The 23,075-nt window shown below is 42.7% G+C and overlaps 1 protein-coding gene across 1 annotated transcript in view; it reads left to right on the top strand.

Moving 5' to 3' along the window:
• MGAT5B (alpha-1,6-mannosylglycoprotein 6-beta-N-acetylglucosaminyltransferase B) overlaps positions 1-23,075 on the top strand; it is a 165,156-nt gene that overhangs the window by 127,702 nt on the left and 14,379 nt on the right. The window contains exons 10-14 of the mRNA XM_083597862.1: positions 200-333; positions 4,006-4,136; positions 9,411-9,566; positions 13,341-13,487; positions 15,207-15,323. Coding sequence (XP_083453988.1) covers positions 200-333; positions 4,006-4,136; positions 9,411-9,566; positions 13,341-13,487; positions 15,207-15,323 — 685 coding nt within the window. The remainder of the gene's footprint in view (positions 1-199; positions 334-4,005; positions 4,137-9,410; positions 9,567-13,340; positions 13,488-15,206; positions 15,324-23,075) is intronic.

Below are 23,075 nucleotides of genomic sequence, written 5' to 3'. Positions count from 1 at the left end.
TTGCTGGGCCACTCCAGGGAGCATCGGTTTTGTAGTTTCCTTAACATTTCCAGTTAAAGAAGAAGTCAGAACATGAGGACATCCACCAAAACTGGACATGGCACAATGGCTCTAGGATAATGTATCACTAGCTCATATTTTTGTGTTGCTCCTATGCAGGACATAACCGGCATGGCTTTTGTTTGTTTCCCTTGCACAGGTGCCGTGTTCGAGTGATTGACACTTTTGGAACTGAGCCTGCATACAACCATGAGGAATATGCCACACTGCATGGGTACCGGACAAACTGGGGCTATTGGAATCTGAACCCAAAGCAGTTCATGACAATGTTTCGTAAGTGGTATCAACATTTGACAGTGATTTGCCATGGAGAGGTGTGTGATGACAGTGGGTGCTCAGATATAATAACAGACCCTTCCTGAGTAAGGCTAGAAGTCCATGGCATCCAACTTTCCCTTGCCCGATGCCCTCCAGCTGTTCTAGACTACAACACTATATTTTACTTTCTATTTTTTACATTAGCTGCTTTGAGCATCACTTGGTGGGAAAGTAAGATATAAATTTAACAAACAGATAACCTGTTTTGCGCTCTCTCTCCAATGATTTGTATTCAGAGATGACTTGCAAATATGGAAGGGGTGTTTGTTTGTTTGTTTGCTAGCTTGCTATCATGGCCAACATCTGCGAATAGGGATATCTTTCCCACCGCCCTTTAAAGCTATTTTACTCAGTGAATTCCATAAGCTAATTGTGCATTGTGTGAAAAGGTTCTTCCTTTTGGATGTCCTGAATCTCCTGGCCATAAACTTCATTGAATGGCTCTGAGTACTAATGTTATGAGAGAAGAAGAAACATTATCAATAGCTACTTCCTCCCAAAACATGCAGAATTTTATTAACTTTTACAATGCCCCCCTTAGTTATCCCCCTGCTTTAATAGGTTCCACATTTTTCAGCTTTCCTCATGGAGAAGGTCTTCCAAGTTCTACATTTTGAACAATTTGTCTACTGTCCAGGGTACTGAAAGTCCTGTCTCCAATACCACTTGTTCATGGAGTCATGACCCAGGATTGGTTCCCCACCTGTTTCTTCCCTGCCTGTCCTTCCACTCTGCCCCAGACTGCTTCCAGATCTACATCCTCCCAACTTGTCCATGGGTTCTGCCTCACTAGGAATGAGCACATATGAAAAAGAAAAGGCTTTGTTTGAGGTTCCTTCATCTGTCCATACTTAATTCAGCACAGATAAACCCCAAGTACTTGTTACATTCTTTGCTCTGAAAGTAGCAAATCATTTTCTGAGCTATCACTTATTCACATGACCACTTGACCAATTCACGATTGTTTTTCAAGTGTCCTAACAAACACACACACACACACACACACACACACACACACACACACCATACACCCTCGGCTTGGATTGCAGGTTGAACCAATGGCCTGAATCGTTTGTCTAGAGTAGAATTTATTGACACACCATTCTCAAAGCCGGTAGAAATAAAACACAGGGAATATATCTGGAAGCTTTCCAAGATGAAGAAGCCCCCAAAGTATCATGAAGACTGAAAGTTCCTGTGCCCTGTGTTATGTCCGTGCCATGAAAAGGGTAGTAGAGATACTGTCACATTTGCACCTCCAAGCTGATTTCCCAAGGGTTCTGGATAGGCAGATTTGCTGCTTCCACCTGACCTTAACCTTGACAATGATGCCCCAAGGAAAAGCTAGCTTAATGGGGCCTGCCTTTTTAATTAGCTTTCATACTTTACTGTCCCACTCCCACTGTTTTTGCTAATTATGTTTCCAGGCTGTCCCAGCATCTCCCCTTCTCCCCAGCATGGCCAGGGTGAAAGACTTGTAACAGACACAGAGCTATTTCGATGCAAGTAACTCTCTCCAGCTCTCTGGGAGCTGCCAAGATAACCAATCATTCCTCGCCCAGCTAGAAGCACAGTGACAGCAGGAAGAGTAGGATGTGGTGTCATGGTAAAAATATCTTCAGGACTGTATTGGAAATGAAATAAATGGGCCTTTGCAAACCAGCAGTTAGGAGAAAGCTTTATTTTTGTGTCCCCTCCTTTGAGACATGGCATTGCACAAATTAAGTCTCAGAATTCTCTGGGATTTAATGGGAGATCAGTTCAGAACAACTGTGGTGCACAATTCTTGTGGGAAGGTTAAGGAGGGAAGGGACAGGGGAGGAGAACGCCAACCTTCTTTAGAGGCAACAAAGTGTCCTGAAAGCACCCTCCTAACTAGGTGGACTGACAATTGCAGTATAACAGCTAGGAAAATAGAACATCATTGCTGCCATTCCATCACGTACTCAAATTTGTGGTGGGCACCATAGCTGTCAACCTTCCCTTTTTTTGCGGGAAATTCCCTTATTCCAGCGCCGTTTCCCACTACTTCCTGCTGCTATCCCGGATTGTTAGTTATCCCGTAGACTGTCCCCGGGACAGATGAGGCTGCCGATCCCTTATTTTCAAGGCTGCTGATCCCTTATTTTCAAATCTGAAAGTTGACAGCTATGGGTGGGCACCATCTTTGCACCAAACAGAAGAGAGTACCTTTGCAGAGACATGAAATAACCCAAAGCTTTGCAAGCCAACTCTATCAGTTGATCGCTTCTGGGTCTGCTCTTCAGTGCAGTCCAGTCTTAACTGTGGTTTTCAGCTGGGAACATGCAGCTCTCCCTTTTTTGCTTTATACAAAATGAAAAAGTTTGATTAAGTTTTATTTTATTTTATTTATTCCACAAACATACACTTCCTGCAGAATACGGCTTCCCCACCACACCAAACTTTATCCTCCCAGTAACTCTGTGGAGTAGGTCCCTGATTGTGCAGACAAGTCCATCAGTGAACAGTTCATATGAACATAGCATCTAGTCACATGATCTACCAAACACATCCTACTGCCTTGTGCCACCGCCCCATCCTCCAGCATTCTCCCCCAGCTGCTGGATTCCTGTTGTTACTTCCCAAAAATATATCCTGTGGCATTTCAATGATCATGGAAATCTACTGAAGTGCATGGCCAAAATGTCACCTGAGAAAACAAGAGATAAAAAGCACATGAACACCTTAAGAGCTATCCATAATAATCAGTAACCTGTAATTTTGGAAGGTTTTTTTTATCATTCTAAAAATGAAAGCCCAATAGAAGAAGCAAACACGGAGGGACCCCCAGCATTGAGAAATTACAGTTTGTTTGAAAATTACTTGGATATTTGAAGCTGAATCTTACAAGTGGAGGCTGTATTAGACTTGACTTTGCAAGTAGCAAACCAATAACATTTGTTGAATGCATCCTCTAAGGCAATTCAGCTCTAAAGTAATTCAATTTCTTCAACATTTGGGTTTTTAAAAATAATAATAATAATAAAGCTGTTATAGCTCCAGAGAACTAAGATAAGATTATACTCAGATTTTATGTTTTTAAAAAAGGTTGTGCCAAAGTGAAAATTCTCAATGTTTTAAAGAGTTTCAATTTTTATCTTTAAAAAAAGCATTTTCCAGGGTTGATGCATTTCATTTTTGTTAATTGCCATCCCTGCCTCATGTAGCCCACTCTACTAGATGTCGGTGTTGTTTAATGAGAAGAAAAATATAAAGTATTTCTGGGTTATTCCATTATTAAATCAAAGATGTTATGTAATGGAGGGTGTAAAATATCTCAATGGACTCATTTCTAAAATTAATGTAACTGACTTGTAAACTAACGAAGCAGATCTCCTGTGAATTATCAGAAAACGCACGCTGCAATAGTGGCAGCATATGTGGGAGGACATGTGGCACTTTTTATATTATAAAACCATGTGGTGGTAGAAAGTCGAGTATGAGTGCAAAATTCAATGCAGCCCTAGCAAAGAGCCCGTGAGGCTTCTTTCCACAGCTTGTGAGGCATCCCATTGGGAATGGGGTGTTTGTGTTACTGAGAACAGAGAGGAAATCTCTGGAGAAACCTAATGCAAGTCAAATGCATGGATGTTTATTTCTTTGCAGCTCATACGCCTGACAATTCCTTCATGGGTTTTGTGTCTGAGGAGCTCAATGAAACAGAGAAGCAATTTATTAAATCCAACAAGGCTAACAACATGGCAGTGGTATATGGGAAAGAAGCCAGCATTTGGAAGGTGGGTCGTGAATAAAATAGTGGAACTTTTTAACAGTGTCAAAGGCATTTAATCACTCAACCATGGTCCAAAGTGTGCTAAATGCTCTGTGGCTGCAATCTTATGCAAACTTATTTGGGAATACATCCAACTGAACTCTGTGGGACTTCTTTCGAGTAATTAGGTATGGAGTGCATCTCTTATAACATTTAACAAATGGATGAGGAACCTGTGCCTCTCCTAATGGTTTTTTTTTTACTCCATCTCCCATCAGCTCTAGCCAGTGTGGCCAATGGTCAGAAATGACTCTATTGTAACAACTGTAGTTTGTTTTAATAGATTTTAGCAGCAGCAACAACAACAACATGATGGTGGTGCTGGTGCGAGTTGTAGTCCAATAACAGTGGATGCCACAGGTTCCTCATCCCAGACACAGCAGAGGACTATATGAAGAGTTATAGGTTTCATCCAAATAATTCTTTAACTTTCAGGACCAGTTTAGGGCTTTGATAGGTATATTCCGATCTTTGCCTGGTTGCAAATGCAAAGGATGAGGGGCTTCTCTTTCACATAGAACTACACACACATCATCACACACACATCCTTTGTTTAAATGCCAAGTCCCACAGTGAGAGGACTAAGGGAATGTTGTCACTCTATGTACTCTATCCATGGATCACTCTATATAAACATAAGCATTTGAAAGCTTTTATGAGCTACTTAGCCTGTCCTCTTCATTCATCTCTGCTGCATTAATCCTTGCAGCAGCAAATAGTAATGATGGGCCCAAGAAAGCGTGGGGAAGGAACCATTGTGTTCATGTCATGCTATTTAAAAAGTGCTTTTAAGAACTTTAAAATGCTTATCATATATGGTTCTGCAACTCCCCTGTTGCCGAAGCTTCCCCAGTAATCATGATGCCACCCTGAAGTTCTGGGGATTGGATGAATTCGTGGAGGAGGAGGGGACAAGCATGAGCTACTGTCTGTGACAGTAAATGAATACCAGTGGCAGCATAGTTTGGGGTAGTTGAAAACAACCGTACAGGAGGCTGAATTGCCTTTATGGCCTGCTTACACTGAGAGCCAGTGTGGTGTAGTGGTTAAGAGCAGTAGTCTCGTAATCTGGTGAACTGGGTTCGCGTCTCTGCTCCTCCACATGCAGCTGCTGGGTGACCTTGGGCTAGTCACACTTCTCTGAAGTCTCTCAGCCTCACTCACCTCACAGAGTGTTTGTTGTGGGGGAGGAAGGGAAAGGAGAACGTTAGCCGCTTTGAGACTCCTTAGGGTAGTGATAAAGCAGGATATCAAATCCAAACTCTTCTTCTTCTTCTGTTTGGAAGCACTGGATTGGGCTCTGTTCAGAAATGATTCTTGGCTAAATGAGACCTTGGTACAACCCAACAGAGCTTTCCTGAAGCTCTGTTGGTTCCTGGTTGCTTCAGAGGATTTCTGAGATCTTTTTAGTTTGTTGCCATTGATACAGAGGAACTAACTCTCATTCCTTCTTCCTTCTCTCTGTGTGCCCACCATGGGATTTCCAGCTGCAGGTAAACAGAAAATCATTTTTAACTATGTGCTTTTTATGTGTATTATTTGGATTTGAATACCCATTTGTGCTGACAAAATGAAATTTTATTTGAAGACTACATTGCAATGTGTACATGTACAAAAACACATACACTAGTGTAAAGTATGCATATCAATGCATATAATCATGAAAATAACGTGGAACGTGCAGTATATTAGGGTACATCGCCTTGGAGGGGAAATGCATATACTGGAGAAAACTGCATATAAAAATGTCCATGTCAGGAGAAGTTACACTAAATTACTGGTGAATTTTCCGAAGCGCTTAAAAAAAAATCTGATATAAAAATGGGTGGGGGGGACTGAATTTAAGGTTGGAAAAATGAGAAACTGATAAAAATTAAAATTGACAAATTCACCCATCTCTGTCCCCCCCCACACACATATGGAGCCCAAGCCCCCAAGTTCCAGTGTGTGCCTTCAGAGTAGAACACTTGAAACACAACACCTCTCATTTTTGAATCAAACCCAGGTGGTGAATGGCTTGGCTTCTTCCCTTTGCTGTTTTGTTTCCTCTGCACACTTCTGTTTTCCAGGGGGAAAGCAGGTCAATTACCCCCTGAGTGTAGAAGCAAATCCTGCCTAGAGAACGCTTCCTCTCCCCCCCCTTTCCCCCCCTCTTTCACAGCTTTACTTGATGCAAACATTGTGCATCTCAAGTTATGGAAATCTCTTGTGCATCAACATGTGATTGTTCATCACACAGATTTCTATCCAGCAAACTGAAATATGTGCCATCAGGAGTGCAGTGGAGGGTTTTTAAATTATCACTTCTGCTAAGCAAGAACTCCATGCAGAAACCATAGGTTTTGTCTGAAGATGATTATAACAATATTCACCCATACTATATTTGCCGGGACCTGTGACGCACCGTAGATGTATACAACTTCCTTATTCACTTTAGCGTGCAACTGATTTGAAAGAAAGAATTAATGTACTATGAACACAAAAGCAATATCAAGTGGATGTTCTCCAATGTAGCATCTGCTTGTGCAACAGGGCTCCTCTTTTCTCTCCTACCCTCATACCCCCAAAATCAGCTCCAGACAGCTGATGTGGGGCATTCAGGAAGGTGGCGGAGGGAGTAGAGAAATGCGAAGTCCCGTTGCACAATATGCTTTCCATTGCAAAAGCAGGCAGACATCATATCCCTCTATCCACACACACTATGCATATCTCCCATTATTTTAACAAATGCTGTCTGTAATATTCATATCCATTCAAAGAAACTCACACCTGATCTGAATATACTCCATTTTATTCCTCCAAGTATAAACCCTGTTTTATATCACAAATGATCACTTCAATGTGCTTATCTACCTGCCTTTTAAAAGTATAGCTTTATATATACTGGGCTCAGTGATCATTTGCAATACGAACCGCTTGCTGCCAGCTCAAAGGTCACTTGCAGACTTACTTCCTTTGGCCACAGTTCCTCTACATAACCTTGTCTCATACAACCCACAGACTCTTGTATGAGAAACCTTACAGAAATAAGACACAAGCACTCATGGAGTGCATTGGATGCTTCCAACTGGAACACTCAAAATGAATTTGCTCCTTTTGTTGATTTGCACAATTCTATTTTGCTTGTGAGCTGGTGCACAATTTTTATTCATTCTTGTTTCCGTCAGTTTCTGAAAACACCCTTGGACATGGCTGTGCATTCCTTCCAGTCTCTGGTGTATTGTACATGAGCCCAAGTCATGATGTGACATGCCAGTGGCCTCCCACTATACAGGGCAAGACTTGGCACAGCCCAGATCTGTATGACCAGGCAAAGCATCTCTGTGCTTACATGAGGGAGCCTCGTGCGAAGGTCCATTTTAAAGCCTGGCATTCCCATAATGGAATCTAAAACAGAAGCGTCAGCAGAATTCAGACTTGGATACTGGGCTTTATGGAAAATGTTCCCTACCCACGTGAGCCAACTCAGTCTTGTTCCCATCAAACATCTGACTGATCAACCCAGCATTTGGTGTGTGATGTTTGGCATGTGCAAAAAGTGCTGCACACTTCTTAGTGGTTTTATGCTTCAGCCACAATACCAAATGTGGTGGAAGAATTGAAACAGATCTTTAAGTGTATCAGCATCCCCCAGTGGCAGCAAAAGTTGCATCACTTCTCTAAGTGCTTGAGGCAGGAGTCTGCTGCAGACAGCACAGGGAGGATGAGTGAGAGCAAGGCTTGGCCATTAAAGTTCCCAGCCTTCTTTGTCTACTAAACCAGAGACCATACAGTAATTTCTGTGGCTGGGAAGAGCTTCCTTTTTAGACTGGACTTCAATGAAGCCCAGGTCTCGATTTCTGTTTGTACCTCTGCTCTCACCCCCAAGTTTAATTTGGCTGGTTTGTGTCTTCTAATGCTGGAAAGTGTGGAGAAATTGGGGAAAGAAGGGAGAACAGAAAGCAGTCTGTTCTGCAAAGGACAATGCTGACCACAGCTGAATTCGAAGCGGAAGTTACTTCTCTTGTGCAGAATTTATGCTGGCAGGGAAAAGAGATCCATGCTTGGAAACATTGTGTGACATGTATTGATCTGCTAGCCTACTCATTTGATAGAGTGATAATGAAGTCCTTACCAGCTACGTGCAATTCTTAAAAGGCAACATCAAATGAGCTTCAGAGTTAATCAACCTAATGTGGGGCTCATTCCCAAAAGGAAACATGCCGGGAAGCTGCAAGATAACACCTAAAATATAAGTGGAGAACCTTGGCCCAGTTCCATGCATGTAGGGGAGCCTGGGGGGAGAGAAGGAGCTCTCTACAAACCATCAGTTCAGCTCTTAGGCAACATCTCCTTTTCCCAGGAAAAAGAAGTTTCCCCACCTCTGATCGGGCAACTCATACCTGCTTCTCAAAATAGCATGCCACCCACATAATTTGATCAGACATAAACTTATTCTGAAGAGCAGGACCTCCCTTTAAGAACAGGATACCTTTTGAATGCTCTAAGGCAACGGTTCTCAACCTGTGGGTTGCCAGATGTTGTTGGACTACAACTCCCATCATCCCTGAGCTCTGGCCTTGCTAGGGGTGATGGGAGTTGTAGTTCAACAACATCTGGGGACACACAGGTTGAGAAAGGCTGCTCTAAGGGCATGGTAACATAATGTACTGGCATCACATTTTTTCTAACTGCTCAACACACTTCATTTTAGATTGCTACTTACAACATAGGAGCCAACTCCTAGGGGCCGAGGTCCCTTCACCCCCCCCCCCAATAAAATATTTGAGGGACCGTCCCTCCCCCATTTTGATGGGCATTGCCATTCAAATGATGTGCATGTGCCGCGTCTTGTGATCAATTATGTGGAGCAGGGCTTACCTGCCCCCCATATTTTATTCAAGTTGGCACCCCTGACTTACAATAACCTGGTCAGGTAGGCCAGTATTATCTCCATATTATAGAGGTGGGGGCTGAGACTGAGAGATGGAGCAGCTTGCCTAAGGCCCACCCAGTATGCTCATGCTTGGAGTGTGAATTTAAATCAGGCACATATTAGATACCCTAATCATTATACTATCTGATCTCCCATTGTCTCTGCCGGAGTACATTTTTATTTGCTTGCTTAATTGGGGAAAGGTTACCATCTGGATGAGCCATGACAAAATCTATGCAGCTGGACAGAATTTTATATGTCCTCACGAATTCTGAACTTTGTAACTGGCAATCACAGATGAATTTCTTTCCTTTCTTTTCTCAGGGCAAAGAGAAGTTTCTAGCCATCCTGAACAAGTACATGGAGATCCACGGCACTGTTTATTATGAAACACAGCGCCCGCCTGAAGTCCCAGCTTTTGTGAAGAATCATGGTCTCTTGCCACAACATGAGTTCCAGCAACTCCTGAGAAAAGCCAAGGTATTTGCCACAGGCAGAAAGAAAGAGGGTTGCGGCCAAATGAAACTCTGGCAATAAGAATTTCTCCAGTTGTGGGATTGTTTTTTAAGAGTCATGTGCCAATGTGCTACAAGGCAAAGGTCTTGGAGAATGCAATGGAAATATTGCGGCAATAAAGATGTGGAAATCCACATGGGACAAAACCCTTAGGCAGTGCTCCAGAGCTGGTAATGGTGGTTGGCTGTTTCTATCTATCTATCTATCTATCTATCTATCTATCTATCTATCTATCATCTATCATCTATCTATCTATCTATATCTATCATCTATCTATCTACATCTATCATCTATCTATCTATCATCTATCTATATCCATCCATCTATCTATCTATCTATCTATCTATCTATCTATCTATCTATTTCTGGCACTTTAATTTTTTTTTAATTGGAATTTTATTTAATAACACAAACCTCCCACCCCACCCCAATACACAAATCCACCCTCATTAAACGGGAACATAACATACAGCGAGCATAACACACAACAATACAAACAATCAAATAAAAGACTTCCTTTATCCTGTATCTGGCCTCCTTATTTTCTTATAAACGGTTGCTTTATAAATAATTATTAAGATTTTTCTAATTATAACTTAAATATTCACAAAGTCTCCTGCAGACATTAATCGAAACAAGTCCAGGTATGTATTTTAGGGCACTGTTTTGTGAAGTGTTCTCTGCATTTTCCCCATGCTTTTTGAAACTCTTGTCTAGTGTGATCTCTAATTGCCTCTGTTAATCTAGCCAGTTCAATATACTCTAACAGTTTATCTTGCTATTCCTTTTTTGTTGGCACAGTTTCTTTTTCCAGTTTTTAGCAGTTAGGATCCTTGCCACTCCTGTGGCATCGAGGAATATTTTCTGATCTTCTCTTGCTATACACTTTACATCCTGTGCCTCTTGGCATAAGGTACCCTGCAAAAAATGATAATATTGTTGCAATCACGGAAATGAAATTCCGCTGTGAAAGCATTTTTCAGTTCAGATCTTATGGGATGTTTCTGTCATAAGAGAATGATAATGTCTGTTTTAAAGTTGGATTTACTTATTCCCTTTATTTTTTAACCAATTACATAAAAATTGAAATTTAGTTAAAGATGGATTTAGAGGCCTCTCATAACCAGAGGCCCTAAACTGTAGGTTGCTTAGCACTGGTAGGAGTGCAGGTTTTCAACACAAAACTAGTCAAGTCTACTCAGACGTAAAGCCTATTGAATTCAATTGGCCTTACTCCCACTTACTAGGGAGTAGGATTGCAGCCTTAGTCACATAGCTTCTCCAGGGTCCTTGCTCTCATCTCAGTGGGCCATAGGACATGTTCAAACTAGAGCTCTTTGCCTGGAGTTGGTGGGAAAACTTTCTTTCTTTCTCTTTTTGCCAGTTCATTCCACAGTGTGTTGCTGAATAATTTCTCCCCTCTCCTGATCTGATCACTCCATAAGCCTGCTAATGGTTCACCTCCACAGCTGGTAATGCAAGGCTGATGAAGCCACTGCTTGTATGAAAATGGCATAATAGAATTAGAAGGGCAAAGTAGCGCAGAGCGGAAATGGTTTGGGAAAAGTTTAATCTCATTACGGGAAGAGATAGCTGAAGATCTTACAGATGGATCTTCTTCATAATTATAGAGTCAGGAGTTCCTGCAACCCTTTAGCTATCTTGCTAGTGCTTCTAAAGAATTCACTGAAGCATATAATTGCAACAAAGAATTTATTAGGTTCGTCCTCCATTTTCTGTCCATGAACATTTAAAAGTCTCAGGTGTCTACACATTATTTTCTGTGACTTGCTCATGTCTTTAGCGACTTCAGAATGGTTTTTACTTTCAGTGTAGGAATGGAGCTTGAATCCCACCTCCAAATCTTTTGTCAAACCTCCACCCATTTCCCTCCTCACACCCCGCAATGATCTAAATTGGGCACAATCCACTCAAAGTTCACCACTCACTTGAAAGACCTTGACTAAAGCTGTCTTCTGTGTGCCCCAACCCAGGGGCAGAGGAAGGGGGGTGCAGTGGGGCGGTCCACCCCGGGTGTCACCACTGAGGGGGGTGACAAAATGCCGGGCGGCACTCACTGCAGGGCCTGCAGTGCACCCGAGCCACATGTCTCTCCTGGGAGTGACATGGTGGCTTGGGCACCCACAGGCTCCGCGGTGCCCCAAAGAAGTCTGCCCGCCACCTCCCCTCCAGCTGTAGAGTGGCTGAGTGGGAGAAGGCAGGCAAACTCCTCAAAGGCCTCACGGAGCATCCTGCCCCAGCTCGCCCTGTCCCATGGGCAGCTGGCCCCGCCCCTGGGTGCAGGGCATGCGTGCCACCCAGGTGCCCGATTGGCTTGCTCTGCCGCTGCCCCAACCCTCTGTGGTGGCACTCACCTGTCTGTCATGTCCTCCCCAGGGAGCCTTGCCCAGGTCCTCAACTTGATGGGTTTTGGTGCTGTGAAATGGCATTTTAATTGTATTTCCCCAGGCCTCTTAATCACCTGAACCTACTTTAAAATTGTTGTGCTGGTTTTTTATTATTGTATTATTGAAACTTATTCTTCTTAACTTAAGCTGCTCTGAGATGTCGCTTGGTATTGATGATGGTGGATATAAATTACTCACTCAGGCAAACTATCAAATAGATAAAATAACCAACAGTTCTTTTGCAGCTCATGATAAACAATTGCAAAGGCAGATTTGCCCATATACTCTGGGGTTCATTTCTCCCAGTAAGGTGAACCTCCATATGCCAAAGAAACAAAACAAAACAAAACAAAACAAAACAAACACAAAACACTTATTGGTGGTGTTGCTCATGGAAGCACGTTGCTCAAAACAGCCATGTACCACCTCTTCCCAAGGGAAAGAAAGAGGGTAGGCCAGAAGATCTTGTGCAGAGACACCCCATGTGGATACAGAGATTTATTGTATTTATTTTACCAGTGGAGCAACTGGGGCACTGCCTGTCTACCTTCAACCAACCCCTCAGCTGCCCACCTTCTAATTTACAACAGCCAGTCGAGTGGCTGGCACTGCCTGTCAGTTTCCTCCTCCTTAGTTTCTGAGTTGATTCTTTGTAGATCTGAGCAGGGAGGAGGATGGGAACAAGGCTAGAATGAGTTGGTTCTGCCTGTCATTGGCTCTGGTGCCACCTACTGTTAGTCCTCCTGCCTTCCACCCTACCAGTCCCAATTGACATCAGCCACCTTAATGTATTTCACAAAATGACATGAACATGCTAAAGGATAAGAGACAAGCCCAATCCCAAATTCACCAATTTCAACTCCTATGACTGTTTAAATTACGAATTAAAAAAAAAAAAGGTTTCTAGCTCCACCCCTAGTTTCCTGGGCTAATTCAAATATTTTCATACGAAGGCAACAATATTTCTGAATAAAGAGTATTGTTAAGTGGAAGAATGAAACTGCAAAATGTTCAAAGACTATCGTTTGCTATCTGCCATGTTCATTAAAATTATATGCAAATTGTTAATTAGTGACTACTGAAACATGCAAATGAGTAGAGGCTGTCTGGGCCACGTGTCCATTCAGCTTTTGTCCTCTTAAATGATACAGGTTGCTGGTCCTAGACTAATTGTGGGACTTTCAGCCAACAGGTTTAAATGCCAAGCAAAGGATTGGTAGACCATTAACTCCCATGGCAAAGAACTGAAGGGTTAAACAAATAACTGAAATAGCTTTAAAATAACGTGGTTGCCAAAGATGCCTGAAATATCTGAATTTTCTCTTTGCAGCTCTTCATTGGGTTTGGTTTCCCCTATGAGGGCCCCGCCCCCTTGGAAGCAATAGCCAATGGGTGTGTTTTCCTGCAGGCTCGTTTCAACCCACCCCACAGTTCACTCAATCATGAATTCTTCAGAGGGAAGCCTACATCGAGAGAGGTAAGCCTGCTCTGAAATTATGCAGCGAAGATCTTACACATGAGCCTAATTGATCTGGGTATTTATAAAGCAGGGATGGGCAGCCTGTGGCCCTCCAGGTGTTGCTAGACATGTCAGGGGTGATGGGAGTTGTAGTCCAGCAGCAATGTCACCATCCCTGATATACTTGCAGCTTCATCACTGCTCTAATAGTGGGGTAGGAGAGCTGAAAAAAGTTCACATCTGGCAAGCAATGTGCCCCTCGGGTTTCAGATAGTACTTGGGTTGATGAGTCTAAAAGGCCCGGGACACAAATTTTCACAGCCCTCTTGCTGCTACGGTGGCTGATTTACCAGAAGTTTAGTATTTAGCATTAACTCTGGGAGTGTATACTCAATTCTGAATAAACTAAACCCCCTAGAGCAAAATATACATCTGAAGGTTTAGTTTGGTCAGAATTGAGTATACACTTCCATACATACATTATTTCTGGAAAATGAGCCACCATAGCTGCCAAAGGGCTGTGGAAATTTGTGTCCCAGGCTTCTTAGACTTGTCTACCCATGTATTTTCTGAAACCAAAGGGTCACATTGCTTGCCAGATGTGAAATATATTGGCATTATTTTCAGCTCTCGTAAAGGTAAAGGGACCCCTGACCATTAGGTCCAGTCATGGCCGACTCTGGGGTTGCGGCGCTCATCTCGCTTTATTGGCAGAGGGAGCCGGCGTACAGCTTCCGGGTCATGTGGTCAGCATGACTAAGCTGCTTCTGGCGAACCAGAGCAGTGCATGGAAAAGCCGTTTACCTTCCCGCCAGAGCGGTACCTATTTATCTACTTGCACTTTGACGTGCTTTCGAACTGCTAGGTTGGCAGGAGCAGCGACCGAGCAACGGGAGCTCACCCCGTCACAGGGATTCGAACCGCCAACCTTCTGATCGGCAAGTCCTAGGCTCTGTGGTTTAACCCACAGCGCCAACTGCGTCCCGCACTGTACCCCACTGTAAATGTACCAGCCTTTCAGAGAACCAGTGTGTTCTGGGGGTAGGATTATGACCTTTGATTTGGGGCAGGAGTACATTGGGTGGGATTCAACCTAGTGCTAAGTCCCTCATTCCATCAGTGTGAAGATTTCACCATGGTCAACAATACATTATCTCCACTCCCCCATTTCATGCCCCCTAAATCTGTTCTAAGATTTTCTCCAACCCTCTGGGGTAGATTTGTGTAGGGCATGTGCATCAGGGGAAAAGAGGGGAGAAGGTTCCTGTTGCTCAAGAAATCCTTGCACTGATGGGATGTAGTAGTTCATAATGCCTGTTGTTCTCTTCCAGCCTCAGTTCCCTCATTTGTAAAAATGTTAGAGGGGGGGGACCTGTACAGGTGAGCTGTTGTGAGAATGAAGGAGAGCTGCTTCAAATGTCACTTTGCCATGATAAAATTATAATAAGAAAAAGTGCATACCTTGTAATATGTATATCGGTGCATGAGGGAAGGGTGAGGCAGTTAGCCACATCATGTACAGGGATCTGAGAAGATGCTTCTACCTGAATTAGTACATGTCTGAAAATGAACATTTCTTCCATGGCTTAAAGAAGTTTGTACTATATATAAGCTCCACTCAGTTTCCTTTATTTCCTTATTGCCATTTCTGATCCTCACGCTTTGCTTTGTTTTCTGAAATGCTTGCAGTCACAGTGCCCCCTGCAGGAAGTATTATGTTTCCTTTCTGTATTTTAGGTACCCTCCCAGCATCCCTATGCAGAGGATTTTATAGGGAAACCCCATGTATGGACAGTGGACTACAATAATTCAGAGGAATTTGAAGCTGCTATCAAAGTCATTATGAGGACCAAGGTAACTGCCAGCCAAGCCTCCTGAAACATTATTAGTCATAGAAATTGAGCCTTTTATTTCAATATTTTGCCAAAAAATAAAAAATACCCCAGTGGGTGGATTCAACAAGGACAGTGTCAGGTTGAGAATGAGTGTGGGTTTGCAGTCCATCTCAGGAAAATAAAGAAAAACATGACCTATTTCAGGTGTATTCTATCCCTGCCCCTACAAACTGTAGGACAGAAAGTCAGGCCATCTGGATTAGAAGGTGTTAATAAGTGAGTGAGCTGTTTTTTGCTTTTACTTTCTTAACTTCTCCTCAAAGTTTCATTTTTTAAAATGTCACTTTCAACAAACACAGTTAAAAATAAAAGCTTGGCATTTAGAATCTCAAGACATGGGAGTTTGTCCCTTATGTGACTCCCAAAACACTCGAGTGTTTCATGACTGTTTCCAACTTTATTTTAAGATGTACATAGAGGTGGGGGAGAAATTTGATTCAGTTCACATTTAAAGGCAAGTTTACTTGATCTGCACTTTCTGAAGCAATGTGAGCCACAAAGACCTGTCCTTTGAAATTTTCACTTCTCTGAATTTTGCAATGCAGTTTCTCAGCCTATCCATATACAAAAACCCATATACTGTGGGAAAGTGTGCACAAAATTGCAACACATATTCAAGAAAATAACATGCAAGTATGCATTATATTAGGGGGAATTGCACTGCAGAAAAGGTGTCTGTTAGGCAAAATTGCATACAAATATGTATATGTTCAGATAAATTTGCAGAAGAAAAGAAAAGAGGGCTTTTCATGAAGACTTAAAAAAAAAACACATATGGGAGAACTGAAGACTGGAAAAAAATGAGAAGTGAAGACGAAACAGAACTGACAGATCCACCCATCCCTTCATGTACATAAACATAACATAGGACAGGCACACACATTCAACTATTTCATAGCAATGACCCACATATGGCAAACCCAATGCTAGCATTTCTGCTCCTGGTTTTACCAAGCACACATCTTTGCAGTTAAAAGCAAAACTAAACTTACATTTGAAAGAAATACTTCTAAAGTGACTTTTGCAAGCATTCAAAGACCAAATGAGACACTGCAGTTAATATCTGGCTACTGCGAAAAATGGTTGCTACGCATTTTGTTCTCATTCTCCCCTGTAGAATATTGAGGGAGAATTTATACCTTGTGACTTGTGTGACAACAGAATGTTGTCTTAAGGATAGTTGGGAGAACATGAGCCTCTTAAGAGACTCTTAATCTCAAGATCATGGGTTTGAGTCCCACATTGCACAAAGAATTCTTGCACTGCAGGGAGTTGGACTAGATGTCCCTCATGGTTCCTTCAAACTCTGCAATTCTATGAATACAATTCTATGAAATAAACAGATGACCAGGCCTGCTGTCCGCACTGAGGTCTGCTCACGAGGGTGAAACACACATGTCATGAGTGACCCAAGGTTGCCTTTGCTAGTTGATACAAAAGAGGAAAGGGGAACCAGATGTATTTCCTGCACTTTTTTGAAAACTGTCACACCTTTGCCACTGTTAACATCTAGTTTAGCCCTAAGATATGAGTTTTAAGATTGCATGTACAGAAAGAAGTAACATCAGCCCCAGGCCTCAGCATTTATACCTTTGTTTTCAGATAAATCTTTTCCAGCTTCTGGGCAATTTCTCAAAGATTGCTCTGCAGAGCCTCTCCTGTATCAGGAGATATTAACACAACTTGCCTGCTGTTCATTCCTACCATGCAAGTGCTATAAAAGCTCAGGATAATTTATCTTCTTTGATTTAATTATTCATTATTAGTATATTAGCAGTATTTGTATTAAGCCAGCCAACAATAAGAGGAAGAGCCTCAAGTGCTGCCTCTTAAATATGAGCATTGTAGACACACACACACACACACACACACACACACACACACTTTTTTGAGAGAAAAAAATGACTGGGAAGTAAGGAAAAGGACCTTCTGAAAAATGCAGCACCTGCTGTGTGATGCGGTTTCTCAAAGACTTTTAAAATGTATCTGTCATGAATATTTACTTCTCCCACAGCAGAAGCCTTTCAAGTTGTCCAGATCATTAAAGTCAATTCTCCTGGAGGGAGAAAATGTGCTGATCTCCATTTTGCTCACCATTTGCTTTGGGTGGGGGAGATGGGTGTCTCTGTTGTTTGAAAAGACAATGCGCTGCAAAATGGTGCCTCTCTTAATACCCAAGTCTGACTCAGAAGGTTGGCAGGAATCAGGGAACTCAAATCAACTGAGTGACGATTAAAAGGGATATTTTTTTTTAGGAACCAGTGATTGCTGCTTCACACGTTACGTAGTAGCAACTCCAAGCTTGTCTCCAAGTGAACACAGGCCAGGAAGCTATCACCAGTCCCAGCTCCCCAATCAGTATACCTGGATCACCCAATCCACAGAGGGAGCCATATTGGTCTGTAGCAAAAGAAAACACAAAGAGTCTGGTGGCTTCTTAAAGACTACAATGGTACCTTGGTTTACAACCATAATCCGTTCTGGAGGTCTGTTTGTAAACCAAAACAGGTTGTAACCCAAGGCGTGCTTTCGCCAATGGGGCCTCCAAAAATGTTTTGTTCTTAATCCAAAAAAATTGGGTTGTAATCCAAAAAAAGGTTGCAAACCGGGACACGACACGCACTTCCGGGTTTGACATGTTTGTAATCCAAAACGTATGCAAACCAAGACGTATGCAAACCAAGGTACCACTGTACTAGATTTATTTTTTTCATTACAGTTTCATAGACTGTAAAGGAAACAGCCACAATATATCTTCTCTTCCTTAAGGTGACACAAGACTCTTTTGTTTCTGTATGACATGAAGGTTTGCTACCTTGTTTAGACTGCTGGGCGTGAGAGATGGGGCCTTTTTAGTGGTGGCTCTGCCGTTGTGGAGTTCTGTTCCAGTTGAGATTCAAATCACCCTACCATCCCAGGTGGAAGTTAAAGACCTATCTATTCTGAGACTTTTCTCCCCACCCTTGCAAGTATACTATACTTCTGCTGCTGTGTTTGGTGCCTCTAGTTTCATCAGATGTTGTGGTTTTATATTTTATGTTAGTATGAAGTAAGCAGCATTGTGAAGTCTTGGCCCTGAAACAAATAAATTAATATCCTTCCCCTCCACCACCATTAAGTTCAATTAATCAAATTTAGACCGCTCAAACTAGCAACCAGGTAATAGGAAGCAATAACAACTCTCCAGCATCTGAGTAGCTAGTCTGATGTGGGGGGGGTCTGATTTCCATATCTCCAAAATTTTGAGAAATACCCTGAGAAACATAACTATTCTCTGAGCATGTAAACAAGAGAAAATAGGGTAAATGGGAGGTTTCTTAATGTATTTGACTGAAGAGGCAACAGCAGATAGCATGATTAAAAGCAGGTGGGGCATGTCTCCTCACAAGCAGGCTCCATTGTCAGCCTTCTGCTATAGAAGCTGTGTATCTACTCTAGAACCACTTTGCTCCAACTGTGGGCCTATATTTGGTTCAAGTTCAAAATTGGTCCATAATGATGTAGGGCAAGATTTCCCTGTTGTTGGAGAACTGTATGAGATGAAAGCCTCCAAAGGGGGTCAAGTTGGGCCAGGCCTCACATTTCAAAAGAACGCGGTCAGGAAGCTAAAATAAGACCTTCAGAGCCTTCTTTTCTTTAACAAGTGTTAAACAGATTGAACTGCTTTCAATGAAGAGCAGAAGAGTGGCAATGAGACCTCTCCCCACCCATGCAGTAGACACACTTCAAACGGAGGACCAAGTTAGGCGCTCATCTTCCAACTATGAATTCTGGTCTCTTATTGACTCGCATTGAAAATCCAGAGCAATGTCGCTATATGAATCCTTAGGTTTTGTCATTCGTATAAATGACAGGAGCTGTTTGTTCAACTCCTCGGTCTCAGACAGAAAGGTGGGGCTGCATCAGCAAGAAATTAGTGTTGGGGGGGGACTGGTTTTGTTCACAGTCTGCACTTCTCAAACCAATATGCAAACTGACACATGATTATCCTTCAAAATTCACACTCCCCTGAATTTTGTAGTACAGTTCTCCGAACAAATGATGTTTACAAAAATGCTTCTGCTAGGGGAAAGGGTGCAGAATAATACTGGCTGTTGTGGCAATGCTGGGCCAGGAGGCAGGAGGCCTCTTTGGCCGATGAAGTGGAGGCCTCTGATAAGGAAGTCAAAGGGCTTGCTCCAGACGTGCTGCTACCTGACAAACCTGCAGTACCTGTCTCCCACCTAACCGGAGGGTGTGGCACTGCCATCCTCAAACTCAGAGGACTCCATGGGGGACTCAATGAAATCAGAGACTCCCCCACTCTGGGACAGTAAGAGACCAATGAAGAGAGCCGGACTCCTTTCAGCAAAGCAGCACCTTCCAGTATGGGCGAGACTCACCATCAGGAGGCAGTAGTGTTACTATCATACAGGGCTGAGGTTGTTCCCTGCTGAAGCAACAGAGGAGCTTTGTGTATGTAGAGCACAGGTTGAGCCCCTGGCTTCCAGCTGAACCATTCTCCATCTATTCTTGCAAATTTGCACTAAAATACTGATTAATTTTCAAGAGAATTTTTTTTTTAAAAAAAGCAAAAATGTGGAAATGTGAAGAACTGAAGACTGGAAAATGAGAAACCAGAGGAAACAAAAATTAACATATTTGCCCAATCAGCAGACAGGTGGGTGGGCAAGGTCATCCCACAAACAGCAGGGATACCAAGAAGGATGTGATGCAGCTGCCCTCAAGGGCGGAACCAGAAGTGGTAGTGATCACACATGGGGTAGAAGCAAACAGAGTCAGGGGCTCCAGGTTCTAGCTTAACAGCTCCTGATCCCACTGACAACAATGGAGTTTGGATCCACCCTTCATTTTAGTTTAAGATGTAAGAAAACTTGGATACCACAATGCAACTGAAATGTGCTGTGAAACTCTGAGAGAAAATGGTTGGCTGGCATACCCCCTCAACCCTGTCCTACCCTCAGTTCCCATTCCGGAACGCATCTTCCTAGGCTACTCCCTCAACACATTAGAGCTGCTTTCAGAAATATGTTCTGTAAACCACCCGGAAAGCGGTAGAGAATACAAAGCGATTTGCAGCCACTTTGCTCCTTTTTATTTTTAAAGGGCTGGGATATTAGAGATGCTGTCAAGGCAATTAGGCCTAAAAACTGACCTACCTTAAAAGCTTGAAAGCCTTATTATAGTCTTTTTGCTGTTGGGTTCCCCTGATATTTTGTCTTTGAAACACTGTTCTGCTGCATCAGGAAATGTACAAAGAAAAAAACAACAATGGCGAGGTTGAGGAGGAGACTGGGGGGCTTAGAATGGACGTTCTCAACAGGCTGTCTATGTCCTGAAGTTTTATTCCCCTGCCTCCAATCTGACTAGAATGGGAATCTTTGAATTTGTGAGTAATACAGAGGTAGTCAACATGGCATCCTCCAGATGTTTCTGAACTACAACTCCCATCATCTCCAAGCATGGGCCATGCTGGTTAGACCTGATTAGTCAAACAACATCTGGAAGCCACCACATTGGCTACCCCTACAGTAGATAGTCTAAGTGTGCAGAGCTCCTTCTCTTGTTGAGCTGAATGAAGAGCATTGCTTGTTACTAAAGCTTCTGCAAGCTTCTCTGTGCTGGGTTTATGTCTGCACAGTTTGCGGACCCACCAGCCAAACACAGCTGAGCTAGAAGCTCAAGAGCCCCCCCTCAGAGGTTGTGTTGGCCTAGTTTATGCGCTCATGTTTTTGGTCCAGCTATCCAACATAAGTTATGGTTCCTGGAGATAATTATAGCAAGAGCTTACCTTTTTTTCCCTTGCGACACTCAGCATCTCATAGCATAAGGAGAAGAGACTACAGAGCAGCTGCATGAAGCCAAGAGAGCATGTGAGACAAAAAAGACAAATTGCAGCCCACAGGGAAAGGTGACACTGGGAGTATTGTCCCTGTGATGAATTACAGCTCTTAGCAGAGAGGTTAAAGGCGACAGGCAGAGACGGGGTGGCTTTCCTTTGAGGTCACTTGCTTGAACTTCAGCTTCTACATTTTCAAAGAAAAAACCACGGTTCTTACACAAGCAATTTAATACAGCCAATATTCTGGTGTAGTGAAGGGAGAAGCCTTCATTATATTAAAGTCAAATGTACAGGAATATAATGGAAAATTATATATTTCAGGCTATGCTTGGGAGAGTAGCATATTAAGCATTGCTGTGAAAATAGCTGGTTAAAATATCCCCAGGCTGCTGCTACACACTGTTAGACAATTGCATTATTTTCTATTTATTTGGCTGATAACATTTAGGTTGGGCTTTCTCCCCCCTACCTTCCTCCCACAATTTTGTTTGAGAAGGATTCATTATTCTTCTCGGAGCTATGATTCCTGTTGGAGACCCAGATTCCTGTGGAGAAATCATATATTTGAATCTATTCCTGGGTTGTGAGTACGTTTGCTTGCTACCCATTATTTGAATGGAGGCGCCCTCTTTTAAGAGACTGTATTTATCATGGTACATTGGTACTGCTGCAATAAAGCCCACTTCCAGAGCACCTCTACAAAAATGTGGCTCAGCTGACATGCCTAGAGACTGAGAGGAAGCTCACATCTAGGTGAGATGACCTGTTACTATGTTAGCCACCCTGAGTGGCTGGAGCAACACAGTCAGATGGTATTACTACTACTACTACTACTACTACTACTGGCCATTGTTACTACCAACCTTACAATATGCTTGTGAAACATGGACAACTTATAAACGCCATCTCCAACTCCTCAAAAGATTCCATCAATGGTGTCTCTGAAAAATTTTACACATCACATGGGAAGACAGACGAACTAATATCAGTGTACTGGCAGAAGCAAAGATCATGAGTGTTGAAGCAACATCAACTTCGTTGGACCAGTCACGTTGTGCGGATGCCTGGTGATCCTCTTCCAAAACAACTACTCTATTCCGAACTTTAAAATGGAAAGCTTAATGCTGGTGGTCAACAAAAGAGGTTTAAAGACAGTCTCAAGGCAAATCTTTAAAAATGTAGTATAAACACCGTCAACTGGGAAACACTGACCTGTGAGCACTCCAGTTGGAGAACAGCCTTTACCAAAGGTATCATGGGCTTTGAAGACAGGACTCAGGACGCAAGGGAGAAATGTGCTAAGAGGAAGGCACGCTTGGCAAATCCACACCATGATCAACTCCCGCCCGGAAACCAAAGTTCCCACTGTGGAAGGATGTGTGAATCCAGAATTGGCCTCCACCCTCACTTACGGACTCATTGTTAAAACCCTGTTTATGGAAGACAATCTTACTCGGCTATGAGTGATCGCCAAAGAAGAAAGATTGTTCTCCATACAGCAACTGAGTCTTCCTACCTGTTTCCCAACCAAGAAGGAAATATTAGATTTATTCAAGGGAATGTTCCTTGTTACAGAATATCAATGGTATGCTGGCTGTTTGGCCGAAATAAAAAAATTTCATTCATTCAGAGTATCAATGGGACGCCCCCTTTAATGACACCTTGGTATTACTGAGTTCCTCACACCTGAACTCTCCAAGTGGTGCAGTTATGAACATCACATTAGCACAGACATCTGTCTGAAGCTGCTATTTGCATTTCAAGGGAAGCTTCCATTGCTGCCAATGGAATTGTGGCAGGGAGAGAAAAAGTTAACCATTCCCTTCCTAAGGCTGCTCCAGTTATCCCTTGGCTGCTATTTACATAACC

Source organism: Podarcis filfolensis, assembly GCF_964270895.1.
Source record: "Podarcis filfolensis genome assembly, chromosome: 2".
Classification (NCBI taxonomy): Eukaryota; Metazoa; Chordata; class Lepidosauria; order Squamata; family Lacertidae; genus Podarcis; species Podarcis filfolensis.
This window is presented reverse-complemented; position numbering and strand designations above follow the sequence as displayed.